The 21,745-nt window shown below is 43.9% G+C and overlaps 1 protein-coding gene across 5 annotated transcripts in view; it reads right to left on the bottom strand.

Annotated features, from left to right (window-relative positions):
* Positions 1 to 21,745, bottom strand: part of CSMD2 (CUB and Sushi multiple domains 2) — a 697,019-nt gene that overhangs the window by 58,063 nt on the left and 617,211 nt on the right. For all 5 annotated transcript variants that reach the window (XM_070468425.1, XM_070468426.1, XM_070468423.1 and 2 more), the window contains 7 exons: positions 17,835 to 18,023; positions 15,293 to 15,439; positions 12,206 to 12,394; positions 6,052 to 6,237; positions 4,836 to 5,030; positions 3,147 to 3,320; positions 876 to 1,049 (listed from right to left, as the gene is read on the bottom strand). In XM_070468425.1, the coding sequence (XP_070324526.1) occupies positions 876 to 1,049; positions 3,147 to 3,320; positions 4,836 to 5,030; positions 6,052 to 6,237; positions 12,206 to 12,394; positions 15,293 to 15,439; positions 17,835 to 18,023 (1,254 nt within the window). The remainder of the gene's footprint in view (positions 1 to 875; positions 1,050 to 3,146; positions 3,321 to 4,835; positions 5,031 to 6,051; positions 6,238 to 12,205; positions 12,395 to 15,292; positions 15,440 to 17,834; positions 18,024 to 21,745) is intronic.

Raw genomic sequence — 21,745 nt, 5'->3', positions numbered from 1 at the left:
GGATGAGATGGTTCAATGGCATCCCCGAGGTGACGGACATGAGTTTGAGCAGGTTCTGGGAGCTGGTGATGGACAGGCAAGCCGGGCGTGCTGCAGTCCATGGGGTCACAAAGACTGAGCGACTGAACTGACTGAATAATATGAAACTTTAAAACAGCTCTCAGGACAATACAGGTCAGGTAGACAAAAAATAAGTAAGCACACATTAAGACATAAACAACAAAATCAATAAAGCATATCTAATGATTATATACAAAACTTTACACACTAATGTCCTTTTGTCTCAAATGAACATGGAATATTCATAACAATTGATCAAATATTAGGTCATGAAGGAAGCATCAGTAAATTCCATGAAGCAGAAATACTGTATACAGTGTAATGTGTTAGAAATGAATGCCAACGTAAAAATCAAAACACCCTTCCATCTGGAAATAAAAACCACACGCCTTTATTTAAAGAAACTTCTAAGTGAAAGGGGAAATGAATATCAAAATGACAGAATTTCTGAGAAATAATAAAACACTAATTTTTATAATCTGTGGGATATAATTAGAACAGTGATCAGAAGAAATTTTATAGCCTTGCATACTTATATCCATAATAATCAATAAAAATAAAAGACTGAAAACAAACGAACGAGATTTCTAATTCACAAGTAAGAAAGTGAACCAAAAAGTTAATTTCAAGGAAGAAAATAATAGAGGTGGAAGTAATAATGATGCAAAAAACTGAAAACATAGATGTTAATGATTGTCTTTGAAAAACATGAACAAAATACAGAAAATCCTCCAGTTAACCTAATAGAGACAAAGCAAGGGGAAGTCCATTTTGCACCTGAGCTGGTGACTAGGGAGAGTGGGTACCATACTTACGCACACAGAAAGGGGTCTTGCCCGACCAGTGATGATCCTGCTGGCAGATGCGCACGGACATGCCGATCAGGCGGAAGCCGGCGTTGCACTGGTACACCACGCTGCCCCGGTAGTTGAAGTTCTCCCCGTTGATGTGCCCGTTGACGATCGGCTCAGGGGTCCCGCAGTGTCCGGCTTTGGTGAGATGTGGGAAGAGAGAGTAAATTGCACAGGAGCATACAGAAAATGAGGTGAGGCTTGGTCGGGGGAGGGGGAGACAGGCATGGTGGGGAAAAGGACCACCCATTGTTTTTCTCTCCTCCCCTGACAGTGGCATCCAGGAGTGACTTCAGGAATCCTAGACATGATAGAAATAGTGTTGAAGATTGAAAGTGAAAAGTGAAAGTTGCTTAGTCGTGTCCGACTCTTTGCGACCCCATGGACTATACAGTCCATGGCATTCTCCAGGCCAGAATATTGGAGTATTTTCCCCTTCCCTTCTCCAGGGGATCTTTCCAAACCAGGAATCAAACTCAGGTCCTCCACAATGCGGGTGGATTCTTTACCAGCTGAGGCACAAGGGAAGCCTAAGAATACTGGAGTGGGTAACCTATCCCTTCTCCAGCAGATCTTCCTGCCCCAGGAGTTGAACTAGGGTCTCCTGCATTGCAGGAAGATTCTTTACCAACTGAGCTACCAGGAAAGATTTGGCAATCCCACAACCCAAGTATACATATAGCTGATTCACACTGTTGTGTAGCAGAGACCAACACAATATTGTAAAGCAATTATACTCCAATTACATTTTTTTTTTAAAGTCCAGAAAAGAGCTGGACGTTAAAAACAAATCCCAAGGTTGCATTCCAAATAGCTAGCCACCTTGAACTTTAGTTGCTGTGTCTGTTCGTGGGTGAGAAATGATCATTCTTATGGCCCTGCCTCTGGGATCACCCCCTCTTTTTCTCATCAACCAGCATTTCTAGAGCATCTACTATACGGAGGGCACTGTGGTCTACGCTAAGGCAGTCAAAGCTTGGTTGTGTTGAAAATTACCAAGTAATTCATCCTTCTTTCTCCTTGAGTGGCAAGGAACACGGACAATATAAACCTAGGTGAGTTATTTTCACTAAATGGGATTTGGGTAGAGTATACTCCTAGTGTTTCCACTAGAATTTTTTTTTGGTTCTGTGTAGATATAATTCATGACTGTGTCTCTAACAGAGGCCTGAGACAGAGGGAGGGCAGCTGTTCACTTCAGAACAGACCATCCAATCTATGTTGCTGGGTCTGTGTAGCTGGGACCCTCCTTTGGATCCAAGGAGTAAGAGGATCCAAGAAAGGAGTAAGAGAAGAGATGACTTTAGAATCTAAGGTTTAGGCAGGGAATGGATTGCCCATGGGAGAAATGATAACTTTGACTTTTTTAAGCTGGGTAAGTTTTTATGCTTTTGTCCTACATTGACATATTTTTGTCATGAAACAAGCTAATGGCAAAAAATACTTATATATTATAATATAGCACATATAATATTGTATTTTTGCAAAATACTTATATATGTAAAATTTGCTGTGTGTGTAGTCGCTCAGTCATGTCTGACTCTTTGCAACCCCATGGACTGTAGTCCACCAGACTCCTGTCCATGGGATTCTCCCGGCAAGAATACTGGAGTGGGTTGCCATTTCCTTCTCCAAAAATTTGCTAATACATAATATAAATGGTATTTTAGATGTGTTGCAGGGATGTGTCTCTGTAAGTTTCCCTGGAGGTAAAGACTGGAATTTCACCCATCATACCAGAGCCAGTAAGAAGGGAGGATCTTTTCTGATCAGAATGAAAGCCCCTCAAAGGTTTGTCTCATCAGACCTGAAGTTCTCCTCATTCTTTTGGATGCCCCAAGGGAAGCTAGTTCAACATTTTGGTTATGGTAAATAGCATCTGACTCATTTGAAAAGACCCTGATGCTGAGAAAGACTGAGGGCAGGAGGAGAAGGGGACGACAGAGGATGAGATGGTTGGATGGCATCACCGACTCAATGGACATGAGTTTGGGTGGACTCCAGGAGGTAGTAATGGACAAGGAGGCCTGGCGTGCTGCGGTTCATGGGGTCTCAAAGAGTCGGACATGACTGAGCAACTGAACTGAACTGAAATACCCAATAGAGTTTAGATTAAGCATTTTATGACCATAGGTAAAACAGTACTGTTCAACGATTGGAATCCAGCTTTGGAAAGATCTAACTTGTCCTAGAAAGGGAAAAATGGACGAGAGAGGCCCCGGGGTGGTCACTTACCCAGGCAGCGGACTTCGGAGCCACTCCAGAGCCCGTTGGCCAAGCACTCCCGCACCCTGGAGCCCACCAGCGTGTACCCGGAGTTGCAGGAGAAGATGGCCGTCGCCCCGTAGACAGACAGGGTTCCAATGCGGTGCCCATTGGGGGGGACGGGGAGCTCTCCACAGGAGATGACTACAAAGACCACAGAATGCTCAGGAAGCCAGTCCCGAGAGACGGGACGTCTTGCTGCTTCTCATTAGCAAGAATAGTGACCAAAGTAAGATCGGTTCAACCTACTCTAATGGGACTCATGACCAGAATATGGGTCACCATGGTGATGGTTGTGCACCATGATTCTCAACAGGGCTGTCACCGGAAGCACCCAATGTCCAGACCTGTGGTGCGCTCCTCGGCGTCCAGGGTGGACAGTGGGCACTCCCCGTGTCCTCTCTGCTGAGCCGAGCAGCAGCCTCACAGTCCTGCTCCGGAGAGCGCTGGAGACACCACTGGCTGCACTGAGACGTAAGCCCTGCTTGTAATGAAGCTGTCCCACGCTCGTGACCTCTGCTCGGTCACAAAGACACGGCCGAGTCTGGACTTGGACGAACAAAGGCCACAGTGTCTTGCATCATGGGTGTTAGGAAGATACCACTCCTTGCATCCAGTCTTGAACGTGCCCTGGAGCACTGACAAGTGATGTCCTTCCGTCCCTTCACAAACATTTACTTCCTCTAACACACCCTTCTGACTGAGTAAATAGTACCCGTATATCCCTGTCGGGGGGCGCTGTGCTGACCCACTCAGCGCCCCCTTGAGGACTGAAGGGCTTCTTTCTCCAGACTGTAGCTGCTGGCAAACATCCCTTTCTGTGGGCCCTCTTCAGACGGCCTTGGTTAAAGAGTCCTCACGTCTAAGGTCATGCTCTCTTTCTCGGGCAGCTGGAACCCAGGGTTCGGTGAGTGTGGAGGTATAAAGCCTCCCTGCCTTAACTTGCGGCAATTCTGAAGGGCTGCCCAGATTCAGAGCTCTTAGCTGGGTCAGTTGAGGCATCACCATCATCATCAGAGACCACCTTCTCCATCTTCCCAGTCCCATTTCTTTCCTCTTCCCCCCTCCTCCTTCCCTCCCCTCCCCTTCCTCAGATGGTGATCCCAAGAGCACTGCCTAACAAATCTCTACCTTAGAGTTGCTTCCCAGAGACCCTGACCTCTGAAACTATCTCAAAGACCCAAATAAAAGCAATGCCTAATGGAGAAGGAGACACAGGCACATTTAGGTGGCCTGTCCCTTGCACTCTATTCGTTCCTCCTACACACACTTCCATTATAGGTCTCATCACACTTTGGTATCCTTGCTTCTTTATTTATCTGCCTCTTCAGTAGATTCTAAGCTTCTGGTAGGCAGGAACCACAAGCTTTCATCCTCATACCTCTATACTATCTGGCATGAAGGTTGAATAAATGAATTAGTGGATGCTCACCTGGACAGAGGCAGCTTTTTAATAAGATGACAAGATGCTGAGAAGTGCTTCCTTAAAGGAGTAGGCCTCTCCCCAGCTCCTGGTTCTAGGTGAGTGTTCAAAAAGAGGTTCACTGCAATCCCTGGCTATACCCCACTCTTCCCCCTCCCCAATTCAGCCCATGTTATGAGACAGTTCGAGTTGGAGGCACTGTGCCAAACTTGCCCACCCTTTCCTCCTGGGCTTACTTTGGCAGGTGGGCATAGAGTTGTCGAGGCTCCATTTGCCATTGGCCTGACAGTGGATGACCCTTTGGCCAGTGTAGTAGTAGCCAGGGTCACAGATGAGCATCAGCTGGGCCTGGAACTGGTATTGCGTCTCGAAGATGAGCCTCCACCGACCGTGTTCCACACTGACGCTGCTGATGTCAGGACAGGTCACAGCTGGGGAGGTACGAAGCAGAAGGGAGGATTCAATCATTAATTATGGACGACATTGGCAAGAGCCCAGCGTTGGGGACTGGGGGACCATAATGAAGTTATGATGACTCTCAGAACCTTCAGTTCCCAGGCAGGTGTAGTCTATGAATGAAGTGAGCTGGGTGGGGGATGTGGCAAACAATTGGGGTGGCAGATCTGCCAAATTAAAAAAAAATAGGGGGGAGGTGGCACTCTGTTGGTTTTGATTGTGGATGTGAGACTGCAAATTCCAGGTGGTCAGATCTACCTTTTCCAAGGGAAGCTAGAAATAGGATTTTTATGTAAAAGTCTTCTGATTTAAAAATGTTAGGAGTAAATTCAAACTATTTATTTTATTTTTAATCATAGGGTAATTGCAATATTGTGATGGTTTTCACCATACATCAACATGAATTGGCCATAGGGCTACAAAATATTTTTATAAAGCACTGCACAGGCCAAAGAGCCAAACCAAAACAAAACAAAAAACCTCGTATCATCAGACTGGATATAGCCCATTACGCTGCCAACTGGCCTTCAAATTGAACAGTACCTCCATTGTTTTGGAGAAGGAAACAGCAACCAACTCCAATATTCTTGCCTGGAGAATTCCATGGAGAGAGGAGTCTGGCAGGCTACAGTCCATGGGGTCGCAAAGAATCAGATACGACTGAGCGACTATCACTCACTCATTCTGTTGTTTTAGAGTCTTGTGATCCAAGGATGTCAACTTTCTAATACTTTTTCCATCTAAGAGGAAGTGGACCAGTCATCCCTAGGTTCTGTGATGGTTTATGGATACATCTCAGGGAACAGTGGTCTATCGATGTTTTGAAGCAATTTCAAATGGGAACCCAAGTTGGTAGATGGAGATATCCACTTGTCTCAGATCTGAGTGCCAGCCTCTATGGGCGTGTTTTTCCTATTTCGCTCACTCCTTGCAGGAATCTTCTCAGCTGCTTACCCAGCCCCCTGACATACCCGCCTCCCCTACCCAAGGACTCACGGACACACTGGGGGGGTACATTGCGGTTGCTCCACAGGCCAGTCTCCAGACACTCTGCTGTGGCTTCAGCACCTGCCTGGAGGTGGTAGCCTTCACTGCAGCTGTATACAGCCTTGGTCCCCACTGTGTACTCTTTGCCAAACACCATTCCATTCTTGGGGGCCTCAGGAAGCCCACAGGAAAGAGCTGGCAGAGAAGAAAAATGTCATGAGCCTATCTGCTTCAAGATGGTGTTCTGAGAACATATTTTTATTTTTCCTCTCCCTTGAGGCCCTAATATAAAGATAGTAAAGACTAATAAAAGGGAAAAGCCTCATAACAAAGAAGAAAATGGGAAGATCATCTGCAGAGGAGATAGAAAAAGAAACTCTGGAGGATGCAATGCAGATAGAAATGTCTCGATGGATTAAATGGAGTTGAGAGGCTGGAGCACAAAATATATACACGAGGGAGCTGTGAGGTAAGACCAATTCTCCATCCCTTCACACAAATACAGTGGAGAGGCAGCCAGGCAGCCTTTTTCCAAACTAAATAGAGATGGTTTTATACCAACGAAAGGAAAAAAAAAAAGAAAGGAAGGAAGGAAGAAAAAGAAAAGAACCCCTTTGAGAGAACTGGGGATGCTCGAGTAGGAGCAGGTATACCAGAGTAAAGCTCTTTTAACTCTTCGATATAAGGGTTCCCATCCTCAAGGCTGCCCCTCTGCCTGCTTATCTCTGCCATTTACTCAGTTTGATAGGGACAGAGTAAAGAGACTGACTATGCTAAAGCCTTTGACTGTGTGGATCAGAGCAAACTGTGGAGAATTCTTAAAGAGATAGGAATACCATACCACCTCACCTGCCCCTGAGAAATCTACACGCGGGTCAAGAAGCAACAGTTAGAACCACACATGGAACAATGGACTGCTTCAAAATTGGGAAAGGAATATGACAAGGCTCATATAGCCTATGACATGGTGTATTGTTACCCTACTTAATTAACTTATGTGCAGAGTACATCATGTGAAATGCTAGACTGGATGACTCAAAAGCTGGAATCAAGATTGCTGGGAGAAATATAAACAACCTCAGATATGCAGATGATACTGCTTTAACGACAGAAAACAAAGAGGAACTAGAAGCCTCTTGATGAGGGTGAAAGAAAAGAGTGCAAAAGCAGGCTTAAAACTCAACATTCAAAAAACTAAGATCATGGTATCTGGTCCCATCAACTCAATGGCAAATAGATGGGGAAAAAGTGGAAGCAGTGACAGATTTTATTTCTTTATTTTCTGCAGACAGTGATTGTAGCCATGAAATTAAAAGATGCTTGCTCCTTGGGAGAGAAGCTATGACAAATATAGAGTATTGAAAAGTAGAAACATCACTTTGCAGACAAAGGTCCATATAGTCAAAACTATGGTTTTTCCAGTATCGTGTATGGATTGAGAGTTGGACCATTTTTAAAAAAGGCTGAGTACCGAAGAATCGATACTTTCAAATTGTGGCGCTGGAGAAGACTCTTGAGAATCCCTAGGACTGCAAGGAGATTAACCAGTCAATCCTAAAGGAAATCGACCCTGAATATTCATTGGAAGGACTAATGCTTAAGCTGAAGCTCCTATATGTTGGCCACCTGATGTGAAGAGCCAGCTTACTGGAAAAGACCCTGAGGCTGAGAATGACTGAGGGCAGAAGGAGAAGGGGGCGACAGAGGACAAGATGGTTGGATGGCATCATCGACCGAATGGACCCGAGACTGAGTAAACTGCGGGAGATAGTGAAGGACAGGGAAGCCTGGCGTGCTGCAGTCCATGGGGTTGCAAAGAGTCAGACATGACTCAGGGACTGAACAACAACAACAGACTAAGCAGGTGATTAAATAGTTAATCCCATGAGAGGACTGTAAGTAAAGAAAAACACATGGGAGATGCTTACAAGTTAGCGATCACTGGAGAAAGCAGGTTTGCTTATCCACAAAACCAAGTGGACTTTCTTAGCAAAAAAAAAAAAAACAAAACAACCATGCAACAGAAGCAGAAGGCATGCCCCCAAATAATAAAGCTGGTGGCATGAGACCCAGATCCCGCCCAGTGAGCTCAGTAAGTTAATGATTCCAAGGCCATGCTCCTCTGGGCACACTAAGACAAAAATATGAAGAAGAGGTGGCATTATACTACCGCCGGAGATGATTTACCGTTTTTGGTATAGGTGAGGGCCTTTTCGCTCCCTTCCATTGTGCTATGACAGTCCCAGCTTGACCATATAAGGACGAAAACACTCCCCTGCCCACCGTGGAGGAAGAGCTGATGATGGAAACGTGACATCTACTCAAGAATGAGGAAGAAGGTGATCTCCCCCTCCCCACTTTCCCTTTCATTATAAAACGGTAGCCCACTACGTTCTTGGGGCATGGCATCCTCTCACCTGCCTGCTTGTAAGCCTCACAAGCGTACTATTCTAACAAGTCACCTTTTATCTATCACTTTGCCTCTTGCCAAAACCTTTCTGCACTGAGACATGAAGAATCAGAGCTCCTCGGAGCTCCCATGAAATGCCACCTAGTGGTTTCAAATGCAACTTCTTATTCATGGGAGAGACCTAGTGGGCAAGGATGGCTGTATATAATAATAACAAAGGTAATCCACATCTTTATCTGGAAAACTCAACCTTGCCTTTAAAATATGAGCAAAGATCATTATACGTATGAAGAAAACCAGCAGCATGAAAGAGATAAATAAAGATAAGATTAAAAACAGAAAAGTCTCCTTTAGGAAAAAGAGCTAACTCAGGTAACAGAAGACTTATAGTCTTTAAACCCCTGATTGGCAGAAACAGATGCTCTAGAGGGAGCTCAGGATGGAGACCAGTAGGCTGCCCCTTCAGCCACTGCAGCCTCCCCACCAATGGACCATGGGGGGGCCCATGATGTGAATGAACAGAATGCTGGCCCTAGATAGCTATTGAGAAAGTCAAGGTGACATATCATAAAATGAGAACAGAGTGCTTTGAAAAGAGAACAAACCGAAAGTGAGCAAGGAAGAGCCCTTTTAAGTTAAAAACACCATCAACAAAATAAGCATTAAAAAGGAGTGGCAACTGAAGACAAAGATATGGCTGCCTGCCATGTCAGGAAACAGAGGATGTTGCAGCCATCAAGTCATCCACTCATCCATCACTACAGTCACCCCCAGTGGTGAGCTCTGAGGAAACTCATGATGGAGACAAATAGGCTGACCCTTCCGCCCCTGCAGCTGCCCCAGGAGTGCACCCTGAGGGAATTCAGGATGGGAAAGAAGAGGATGCTGGCCCTAGATAGCTAAGGTGCTTATCAAAGGAATGATTTCAATGAGCTCTGACTTCTGCATCTTCCCATATACAGAAGGGCTTCCCAAGTGGCACAGTGGTAAAGAATCCACCTGCCAATGCAGGAGGCACAAGAGGCAGGTGCAATCCCTGGGTCAGGAAGATCCCCTGGAGTAGGAAATGGCAACCTATTCTGGTATTCTTGCTTGGAAAATTCCATGGACAGAGGAGTCTGACAGGCTGCAGTCCATGGGTCACAAAGAGTCAGACACAACTGAGCATGCACATATATAAAAGAACGCTCAACTCATTAACCTTGGGTGTTTAGTTTTCTTTAATTAACAGTAATCTTTTGATGTTCTGACTATCTGGTTTTTATTGCAAAAACTCATATATATCCTGGCTCCTCCCTTGCCTCTTCAGAACAGTCCCTCAGAGCTATCTGAGAGGCTGTCCTCTGAGCCTAAGTCTGCCGTATAAAACATAATTCTCAACTTTTAGGTTGTGAAATAAAATTCATATTTTATGACAAGAAAAACTTAAAAATTTTCTCAGCCCTTTGGCTTCCTCCCTCCCTCCCCATTAGTGTGCATAGTGATTTGCCTTATGCATCAATGAAACCTCCCCCATTGCTCAATAGAGAGCAACATTCTCCTAGCATCAACAAGTTGTTGTTCAGTCACTAAATTGTGTCCTACTCTTTGTAACCCCATGGACTGCAGCACGCCAGGCTTCCTTGTCCTTCATTATCTCCTGGAGTTTTCTCAGATTCATGTCTATTGGGTTGGAGATGCTATCTAGTCATCTCATTCTCTGCTGCCCCCTTCTCCTTTTGCCTTCAATCTTTCAGCATCAGTGTCTTTTCTAATGAGTTGGCTCTTCATATCAGGTAACCAAAGTACTGGAGCTTCAGCGTCAGCATCACTCCTTCCAATGAATATTCAGGGTTGATTTTCTTTAGGACTGACTGGTTTGATTTCCTTGCAGTCCAAGGGACTCTCTCGAAGTCCAAGACTCTCAAGAGTCTTCTCCAACGCCACAATTCGAAGACACCAATTCTTCAGCACTCAGCCTTCTTTATGGTCCAACCTTCACACCCACACATGAGTACTTTGATAAACCATAGCTTTGACTCTACAGACCTTTGTTGGTAAAGTTTTTTGGAAAAAATCAGAGACAAACATATGCTATCTATGTTTGTCATAGCTTTCCTTCCAAGGAGTAAGTATCTTTTAATTTCATGGTTGCAATCACTGTCTGCAGTGATTTTGGAGCCCAGGAAAATAAAATACGTCACTACTTCCACTTTTCCCCATCTATTTACCATGAAGTGATGGGACCGTGAAGGTGACTGGTAAATTATTTTTTCTTTCTTTTTTATAACACAGTACATAATACTGAGAATGTGGGAGGAGAGACAACATGCCACAGTGGAATTATAAGTGAAGAAAAACTTTCTGGATAGCAATGAGCGTCAAAAGCTGTAGACTTTATATAGGTATGATTCAATAATCTAATTGCTGGGAATTTTAAAATAAATTTTAAAATAAAAGAGATAAATATGGATGTCCCCAGGATGGAATTACAAAGATTTAAACAGCATCACTGTTTATAGCAGCAAAAAATATGGAAGTTCAAATGACCAACAATAGGATGATACTTGAACAAGTGAGTTTTCCTACAGTGCTATATAGATCATTGCAAATATTGATAACAAAGTGTATTCAATCATGTAATAGATGCTAACAAAATATGAAGAGCTTTGTACACCAACAATGCCATTTTTATCAATAATATGTGAAAGACCAAAGGAAATGTTAACAGTGGTGATTTCAATTGATGGGGTTATAGGTCTTTTATGCTTTTCTTTTGCATTATCTAGTTTTTTTTTCTTCTTCAGATTTCTAGTCTGAATGTATATTATTTTAAGGAAAAAAAGAATCCAGGAAATGACCAAAAGCGATGAATGTAAACTGCCTGGTATGTATCAGGTGCTTGATCACTGATGGTTTCCTAGGTGATGGTCACTGTTCATTCTGCTTCCCCTGGCCCCTCGTCTTCTGCTACCTGACATGCTCCTTCAGGCACCATCAATTGTGTGGCTTATTTTGTGATCTCTCTCATTGTCTGTGGTTTTACAAATGTTCTTGATGTTGCCTAGAAAGCTTTCCTTGCTAATGTCTGGCTCTTGACTTCTCTTGTTCTATGAGCCCAAGTGACCCCTCTTGTGGGAACTGCCTAGCTGTCGAGGAGCAGGTAGGTCCCCTCTTAGCCCTGGGCTCCCCCAACCCTGTTTGCACTCCTGATACAGCACTTCCTTCCTCCTGGCATTTCTGTGCTACATATCTATCTCCTTAAGGAAATCAACCCTGAATATTCATTGGAAGGATGGATGCTGAAGCTGAAGCTCCAATACTCTGGCCACCTGATGCGAAGAGCTGACTCGTTAGAAAAGACCCTGATGCTGGGAAAGATTGAAGGCAAGAAGAGAAGGGGGCAACAGAGTGTGAGATGGTTAGATAGCATCACTGACTCACTGGACATGAATCTGAGAAAGCCCCAGGAAAGAGTGTAGGACAGGAAAGCAGGGCATGCTGTAGTCCATGGGGTCACAAAGAGGACATGACAAATCAATTGCACAACAACAATCCATCTCCTTCTCTGCTCTGAAAACACGGAGGCTTTGTTTTACCCATGTGTGTATCTCTAGGGCTTCAGACATTATGGATCCCCAATACATGTTTGCTGAAGGAATGAATTAATCATCCATGAGTAATTCCACATTTGGAAGTGACTGGCACCGGGACAAGCCCAAGCTGTGGGCAGGACCCAAGCCCCCCGTCACCTCTTCCCCACCAGCTGCTTACCTTGACAGAGAGGAATGGCCTCGCTCCACAGGTGGTAGCCCTGGGGGTGCCGGGTACAAATGGCCATGCTGTGTCCCACCAAGCGGTAGCCGGCATTGCAGCCAAAGTGGACGGAGCCTCCGGGCTGGGTGCTGGTCTGGCCCAGAAGGAAGCCATGGAGGGGAGCCCTGGGCAGGCTGCAGTAGGGAGCTGCACGACAAGATGAGAGTCAGGGGCCACGCACAGCGGGAAGACAGAGGTGGTCCTCACGCAGGCTCCCCTACCCCCCGCCTTGCTTCTCCCCCTCTTTCCCATCTTCACCACCGCCAGGTCCACTGCTAGTTAGGAAGCTGATACGGAAAAGCAGTCAATCCGTTTTGGAAAGCCAAAGAAATGAAAAGAAAAGAAAGGAAAAGAGAAGGAGGAAAGGAAAGGAATGACGAGAAGAAAGGAAAAAGAGAACAGTTCTATGAAGCACTGGGTCACCTTTGGGTCTGGAGGTAGCACAGCTTGCGCAGCTCAGTTCAGGCTCTCAAATCCTGCTAGCTCCCAAAGAGACACAGAAAACAGTCTGATGTGGTTGGTGTCAGAAAGATGCGACTGCAGGGCTGAGGCCTCTGGAGCCAGGGCTGCGCCTGAGTTCCACTTCCCAACTTTCCACAGGTCTGTGACGTGAGACAAGTCTCTCAGGCTCTTTCAGCTCCACTTTCCTCACCTGAACATTGGGACTGGCAACGCCTTCTGCATAGGTTTTGGGATTATTTAAACGGGATCGTGTCTGTAAAGCCCCCAGACTGGCGCAGGGCATCTGTGCTCAGTAAATGGTCCTGCTTTCTGTTGTGGAGCGGGGTGGAGGGGGAGAGGGAGTTGTGGCAATCCAGGACGTGAAACCCACAGTCCTCATTTCCCCTTGACATACAATTTCAATTTATTTCATTCATTTATCCAACAGACAGACATCAAGTGTCTCCTATATGCCAGGTGCTATTCTAAGTGCTGGGAAGATGACAGTGAAGAGAACAGACAAAAAGCCCAGCCTCAGAGACCTTGCAATACAAACCTCTGCCAGGGATCCCCAGGGGGAAGTTCTGTGAGGCCAGAAAAGAGGGCTGACCAAAGGAGCACAAAGAGCAAGCCCGTTCATCTGCTCTCAGCATCCCTGGCACGGGATAAGTCAGGACGTAGATGCCAGGACCCTTCCTGTATCCGCCCCCCAGTGTGGTCCTCTGGCCTCTTATGTGATTACATCCCTCTGCTGCTGAAACTGATGTTCTCAAACCTCCCCTTCCAAGGCAGACACCCTTCCTTGCTTCTGCTTTGCCACCTGTGTCCTGTTTATGCGGTATCTACAAGTCTAGCTCAGTCACGAACAAGAATCTCAGTTATAAAATATACTCAGTCACAGGGACAGAGGCATAGGCCAATTACAAGATTCTCCTGTGTTTCCATTAAGGACTCACTGTTTCACCATGTAATTAATTCACTGTCTGCAGTGGTGTATGTATCATAAGTGACTCACTGCCCACACACATGTGATTAATCTTCAAAACCATCAAGCCAAGGGCAACTCCTTAACGAGTTCTAGTTCAGAGTGTAGCAATCGGCCCAGTGAAACGCTACTGAATTGCTTTATTTCTCTTTTGTGTTAGTTGCTGCTAGGAAATCAGCCTGAAGCTCCCTGACAGTAGCTTAAGATTTCTTTTCCACCAAGAACTGAGACCTGAAAAGGCTAAGCGACTTGTTTAATAATCACTCAACTAGTGGGTGATGCAACCCAACTAGCTGAAGGGCATGAAGCCACCCTCCCTCTTGTGTGTGTGTGGGGGGAAAGGAATTTGGGGTCTACTTTGCAGAGGGAATGGACTCTGAGAAAGTAAAGCTCCTCCTCTTCCCAGGCTCCCCTCAGCTTTCCTGGCTGGCCCTTGCCTGGAGCCATCCCTACTCAAGAGTTTCTTAAGACTTCTAGCTTCATATAGCAATAAAGCTAGACCAGCTAAGTTTAGGCTGGTCTTCCGAGTGGGCAGCCCATGCAAAGAGAAGGACTGAGGCAACAAGAGGCAATTCAGGCTACGTTTTGACATCCCTCCTAATCAATATTCTTTGAAAATTTGCCCAACATTTGTTTGGAACATAGGCCAAATGCAGCTTCCCTGGTGGCTCAGGCGGTCAAGAATCTACCTGCAATGTGGCAGACCCAGGTTTGATCCCTGGGTGGGGACGATCCCCTGGAGGAAGAGGGCATGGCAACCTACTCCAGTATTCTTGCCTGGAGAATCCCATGGATAGAGGAGCCTGATGGGTTACCGTCCACGGGGTCGCCAAGAGTTGGACACAACTAAGCGACTTTCACTTTCTTGCAGGCCAAATGCAGCCAGGGAAAGAGTGCTGAGAGGACCGGCCCCTGCTGGAACTGACTGTGGTCTTACATAATTCATTTCTGCTCCCAAGCTCACAGAGCTGGCCAGCAGTTCGATGGATCCACTACTTGCTGCAACATGGGCAGCAAGCAGTCTTTCAAGTTTTCTTTCCAATGATAGACAGTAATCCCCAGATGGCAGTTAACCTTGATTTTCTCTGTCTCATTATCTTTCTTAGGATAGTTTTGTGTCCTGGCAGATAGTCAGCTGGCGTGGCCCTCAATCTGACTCTGCCTATGAGACGTGGCTCGCAGAGCAGAAGAGAGGCTCCTGGACTGGGAATACAGCCCACTGTTTGCTGCTTACCTATCTGCCAGTTGGAGACCCACGTCTTTAGGATTTTTCAGTTTTAAGGGACTTTTATTAACATTTCAAGTGTGAGGGACAGGACCAGCTATAGGGATTATCAGCTCATATACAATAAGCTTATCTAAAAGACACAGGTTGGCAGAATGAGCAGCAAGAAGGAAGCGGTTAAAAGTGGGGAGCATAGAGCGAGGGGAGGTGGGATGTCAAGGATACACTGCAGCCACAGGTGAGAGAGACTCAGAGGAGAAGGGCTGCTGGTCTCCGGGCTCGTGGAGAAGCTGCACCATCGTCGAGAATGTGGCCCATGGCTTATTGTTTTGGCTAAGAAACTTAAGGGGCTCAGGGCTGCGGCCCTTCCCACGAGTCCTTATGTTTCACTCACCTGAATACCGAATCTTAAAGCCCTTCCGGTTGTAGGCATGGTCAGACGACCAGCGCAGGTAGACGGAGTTGCTCGAGCTGGTGACAACCAGGGGAGCCGAGTAATTCCCACTGAGGGCTTTCAGCAGAGGACTCTGTCCCGAGGGCCCTGCGGGAAGATGGCGGACGCGGGATCACAGACTATTGCGGCTATCACAGACACTAACCTTGACGCCTTAAATGTAACCGCCTTCCATCTCCCCTCCTCAAGTGAAGACTGAAGATTTGGGACAGTAACTCAGCACCATCATTGGTCTGTCCACTCCTCTCTCACGTCCACAGGCCTCATGCGAGGATATCTTCCTCCTGAGCCCTAAAGCAGGGCTCGAAGAAATCCCCACCAACACAGCATGGTTGGCAGGTGAGATGACATCTATTTGCTATCCTGGGACCTGCCCAAGGTCAAGACGCTGGTTAATGGAAGAGCTGGTTTTCAACTTGGGAACTTTTTCTACCTCACCATCTTACTTGTGCCTATTAAAAAACAGCTCAGTGCCTGCCAGATAGAAAAACAAAATTTATGAATGAATATATAGCAATAAAGCTAGAGGAAACATCAGGTCTCAGTGTCATAAATAACACAGCCCCCCAATATTCCTTCCCAGGGCTCCTCCAGAAATGCCTCCCTCTTTTTTTTTTTTCACCTTAAATGCCTGGAAGTGCATCCCAAGAGGGCCGATTCAAGGGCTACAGAGTACAAAGCTGGAAAATGCAAAACACAGGATTTATTATCCTGGAAAGAACCCTGAGTGATAGTTCTCATATGCTGCTGAGACAGCTCTTGGGAGCGTGGGAAAAGTAATGGACCGTATTACACACAGGAAAGTCATCAGAACTACTGTGACAGCTCTGAAGGAAAGGGTCAAATGGCTCAGAGAAATGGCATGCTGGGATAGGTCTGCTGTATTAGACCAGAACACCCACCAGCTGACTGTGACCTTCAGAAGGATCTGGGGGACACATCATTTCCTAAAGCAATAAGAAATGCACTGCGGAGCAGGAGAGGGCCAGCGTCATCAACAACCTGAGTAATAGCTATCCTCTGTAGGCAGAAACTGATGGGAGGAGATGCTGTCACAGAGCTGGACTTCCTAGTATTGATGGGAAGGAGAGGAGTCTAAATGCAGAGGCCAGGTGGAAGCACTGAACAGTCAGAAGAAAGGCTGGGGTAATTACTAAAATGGGCAGCAAAGTTGGGATGCAACGAGGAGGGCCTGATCTACAGGCTCTATGGAGATGGATCACAGACGTGATGTTCCTAAGTACAAGATAGATGGACTGCCAAAAACAAATGAACATATGCACAAAACAGATCATGACTATATAACCAAAAGGGCATAGAAAGTTCCAATCACTGGAATAATTTGGAGACTTGAGCCAGAACACTTTGGCTGAAGGAGAGGTTGGGTCCTAATGAAACAGGACCTTGCCAAACACCAACTGTATATAGTGGTGATTCCCCAAGTCTTTATCCCAAAAGACTTACCACTAGTAATTCAGATAACTGAATATTGGAGAAAAGGGAATGTCTGGATATTTAGAAGACTTCTGTATACAGAGCATGTGAATTCGATGCTGCTACCTGGAAGCCAAAGCACTCTCAAGGCTCTTTTGTTACAACAGGGGTATATATGGGGTAGGATTGGTAAGAAATGGAGTCTTGTTTCTGAAACTTAACCCCATGGAAGCCTCAACTGCAGTAGCTATGCCAGACATAGTAGCCTCATTAGAGTAGATTATCATCGCCTTGGTTATATGGAATGCAGATATTGCTCTAGCAAGGCATTCTTTTCTATACCCACCAGAAAGGAGGATTGTAAGCAATTTGCATTTACATGAGAGACAACAGTATACAACCATGTCTTGCCTCAGAGCTATGTTAATTCTCCTGCTCTGTCATAATGTAGTAGGAAGATATGTGGACCATCTGGGCTTCCTGCAGTATATAGCTTATTGATTTACTATATGGATGACATTGTATTAACTGGATCTGATGTGCCAGAAAGAACAACCAGTGTAGATGCCTTTGAAAGACACAGGTACTCCAGAGGGTGAGAGAGAAGTTCTGTAAAGAATAGGTGAACTTTTTAGGGTCCTATGGCCCAGGGCATGCTGAGACATTCCCTCCAAATTAAAGAGCAGGTTATTGCACCTTTACCCTCCTACCACCAAGAAAGAAGCACAGAGTTTGGTAGACCTCTCTGGGTTTTGGAGGCTGCATACTCTTCACTATGACCCACTTACTGGCTAACATTCAAGGTGCCAGCTTTGCGTGGTGGCTGGATTTAAGGGAGGGTGTCATAGCAGGTCTGGGCTGCAATACCAGCAGCCCCACTGTTCGGATCATATAACTCATCAACTTCTATGGTACTGGAGTTTCTATGGTAGAGAAAGATCTTGCAGGGAACATCTGGAAAGTCCTAACCGGGAGGCCGTGTCATAGATTCCTAGGGTTTAAAGTCAGTCGGTACTGTCTGCAGCGGGGAACAATTTAATTCACTTACCATCAAAGATCTCAAACTCATCATACTGCTTCTCACTGAGAAAGTACTCCACTGTGATGGAGATGTTATACTCGGGCTCCACTCTCACCAGCCAAGAGCAGGTCTGGAACTGGGGATAGCTGCCAGGGTAGCTCTGACTCAGGATCACACCTGTGGAATCCGTCAGAAGCTCATTCGTTGGGCAGTGCACTTGGAGAAAGAAAAAGAAATACCAGGTATGTGGGATGGAGGTGGAATAAGTGCCAACACAATGGCTCGTCCCTGGTGTAGAGGACGACCACTGGAAAGCCAGCTGGCATTTGAGCACATCAGCAAGATTCCGACACCCATCATTATACTGCTCTGTGGGTGAGCTGGTCTCTGATTCTGAGTCAGTGCCACGACACTGCTGAGACTCAGGCTTGGCCTGTTGGTTGGGCTAACATGTGGGGATGATACATACATACAGACAACAATAAGGTATCCTCAAACCCAAGAGTTAATTGGATTTGATTTGTGCAGAGGTAAAAGCACATGGGATTTTGAATCTAGTCAAGGCTATGGTTTTTCTAGTAGTCATGTATGGATGTGAGAGTTGGACTATAAAGAAAACTGAGTGCCGAATAATTGATTCTTTTGAACTGTGGTGTTGGAGAAGACTCTTGAGAGTCCCTTGGACTGCAAGGAGATCCAACCAGTCCATCCTAAAGGAAATCAGTCCTGGGTGTTCATTAGAAGGACTGATTTTTTTTTTTAATATTAATACTTTTTAATTCAAATATCTTCCAGTTGAACCTTGGTTACAACCCCTGTAGAAATTGCTTGACATAAACAGGGTGACCAAATTCAGAGGGAAGTTTAAATCTGTCACTTACAAACTCTTAGCTTACATTTTTTTTCTTTTGAGAAAAATAGAGGAGACCTAGTCAATCTTATCAAATACTTCAGAGTAGAAGGACTGATGTTGAAGCTGAAATGCCAATACTTTGGCAATCTGATGTGAAGAGCTGACTCATTTGAAAAGACCCTGATGCTGGGAAAGATTGAAGGCAGGAGGAGAAGGGGACAACAGAGGATGAGATGGCTGGATGGCATCACCGACTCAATGAACATGAGTTTGAGTAAACTCCAGGAGTTGGTGATGGACAGGGAGGCCTGGTGTGCTGTGGTCTATGGGGTCGCAAAGAGTCGGACACGACTGAGCGACTGAACTGAACACCTGGATTTAGAGTCTACCTCTGTCACTTACTACCTACGTGGTCTTGAACAAATTATTGCCTTTCTGTGCAAATGCTTCTCCATTTCCAGCCCAGAAAGATAACTTGCACCTTACAGTGCTGTTGTATTACACCAAATGTCATATATATACATATATATGTTATGTTATATAATTATATATTATATGATACTATACATTATATGATATTGTGTTATTTCATTATATATTAAGATTATATTGTAATATACTACATATTATAGTATTAAACGAAATAATATATGTAAAGCAGGAAACATATAGCCTCCATAAATTGTTAGCAATGATGACTATAATTATACCAGGAACAGAAGGAAACAGTCTAGCATGTGGGATCTAGTTCCCTGATCAGGGATGGAACCTGGGCACCTTCATTGGGAGTGTGGAGTCTTAGACAATGGACCACCAGGGAAGTCCCATGAATTTCTTTTTAAATTCAGAATCTTAGAGAAATAAGTTACGTACAATAAAATGCACAGATTTTAAGTACACAATTTGCATTTAGGCAAATGTATACACCTGTGTAACCACTACCACAATCAGAATATAGATTATTTCCATTGCCTCGGAAAGTTCTCTCATGTCCCTTTGCAAACAGTATGATATGCCCCAATGCTCCAGGGAATCAATGATGCTATTTCCATAAACATAGAGGAGTTTTGCTTGTACCAGAGCTTCATGTGAATAGAATCATGTATGTATTATTTTTTTGTCTGGTTTCTTTTGCTAAATGTAATTTTTGTAGGAGTCAACTCATGCTGATTTATGTATCACCATTTCCTTTGTTTTTATTGCTCTCTAGCAATCATAGGACAATTTGCTTATTTATTCTACTAATGAACATTGGGGTTGTTTCCAGTTTCGGATTATTACAAAATTAATATAAAAGTCTTATTATGGATATGGGTTTTCATTTCTCTTCAGTAAATAACTAGGAGGAGAATTGCCAGGTGACAGGGTAGATGTGTTTATCTTTAGAAGAAACTTCTATCAGTTTTCTAAAGTGACCATAAGATTTTATATCTCAACCAGCAATATATGAAAATTCTAATTGCTCCACATTTTTTTCTAATGCTTCGTATTGTTAGTCTTAAATTTAAGCTATTCTAGTGGGTGCACAGTAATATTTCATTATGGTTTAATTTGCATTTTCCTTGTGACTAATGATGTTGAGCATCTTTTCATATATTTATTGGCCATTCATTATCTTATTTTACAAAGTGTCTGTTCAAGTTTCTTGTATATATTTTCATTGGATTGTCTTATTACTCAGTTGTAAAAGTTCTTTCCTTAGTCTAGGTTCAAGGCCTTTTTAAAAATATACATACTTTGAATATCTTCTCTTATTCCATAGTTTGTCTTTATTTTTACGTTCAATTTGCTTTATCATCTGCATATATACTTATATATCTCTCTTAATGAAATTAGCCTATTTATCATTTTGAAATATCTCTATTTTTGGTAATACTTCTTGCTTGCAATATTATTTGAAATTTCTTTATGTTTCTTACGTTTACCATTTTTATGACATATCTTTTTCTCTTCTTTCATATTTCATATCTATCTGGTATTTATGTTTAAAGTGCAACTTTTGTAGCAAATAAATAATTACTCTGGCATGGTGTTTTGCAACAAAAATTCATTAATATAACTGTATTATGCAAATAATGTATGTTAATCGCTTACTCTTGGTCATTGATAGAGATATTGAAGTCTACCAATGTAATTGTGAATTTGTCCCTTTCTCCCTGTAATTCTATGAATTTTTCCTTTATATATTTCAATATTATTGTTAAGTACCTAGACATTTATGACTCTTACATATTCTTGATAAATTATGTTATCAGCATGAAATATTCCTCTTTATTCCCTTTAATGCTTTCTGCCTTAAATTCTATTTTGTCTAAGATTAGTTTTGCTACACCAGATTTTAGAGGCTAGTACTTGCTATCTATTTTTTTTTTAATATTTTGTTTCAGATTAGGGATGAGTGATACTCTAGAAAGGCAAATGAATAATTCTAAGTTCACGGAAAGCCTATAACTAGACTTTAAAATTTTTACCAATCTAAAAATCTCTGATCTTTAATCAGCAGTTTGATTCAATTGTATTTATCATGGTTGCACAAATATTTGCAGTTAGTTTTGCTATCTCATTTTGCATTTTTTGTTTACCATGATTAAAAAAAATTTTATCCTTTAATGTTTCCTATTGGATTAACCATAGGGCTTCCCAGGTGGCTCAGTGGTAAAGAATCTGCCTACCGATGCAGGAGCCACAGGAGATGCAGGTTCGATACCTGGGTCAGGAAGGTCCCCTGGAGGAGGAAATGGCAACCCACTCTGGTATTTGCCTGGGATAATCCCATGGACAGAAGAGCCTGGATGGCTGTAGCCCACAGGGTTGCAAACAGTTGGACATGAGTGAACGACTGAGCATGCACGCACTGGATTAATCAAATTTTCTTTACTCTCATTATTTTTGATTATGGATTTAGAATCTATACATACTGTGGGCATACATAATTTAAGAAAACTATGTATAAATTTAAACATTGTATTTAAATGTATATATTTTTAATAATGTACTTGGTTAATCAACATTTATGATTTTCCTCAGCAAGAAAGGGTCCTTAACTCATTTTTTCTTTCTTCTAAATAGGTTCTCCAGTGTAATT

The sequence above is a fragment of the Odocoileus virginianus genome, chromosome 5 (assembly GCF_023699985.2).
Source record: "Odocoileus virginianus isolate 20LAN1187 ecotype Illinois chromosome 5, Ovbor_1.2, whole genome shotgun sequence".
In the NCBI taxonomy this organism is placed as follows: Eukaryota; Metazoa; Chordata; class Mammalia; order Artiodactyla; family Cervidae; genus Odocoileus; species Odocoileus virginianus.
Note: the sequence above shows the minus strand (reverse complement) of the source record. Positions and strands in the feature narration are given on the sequence as shown.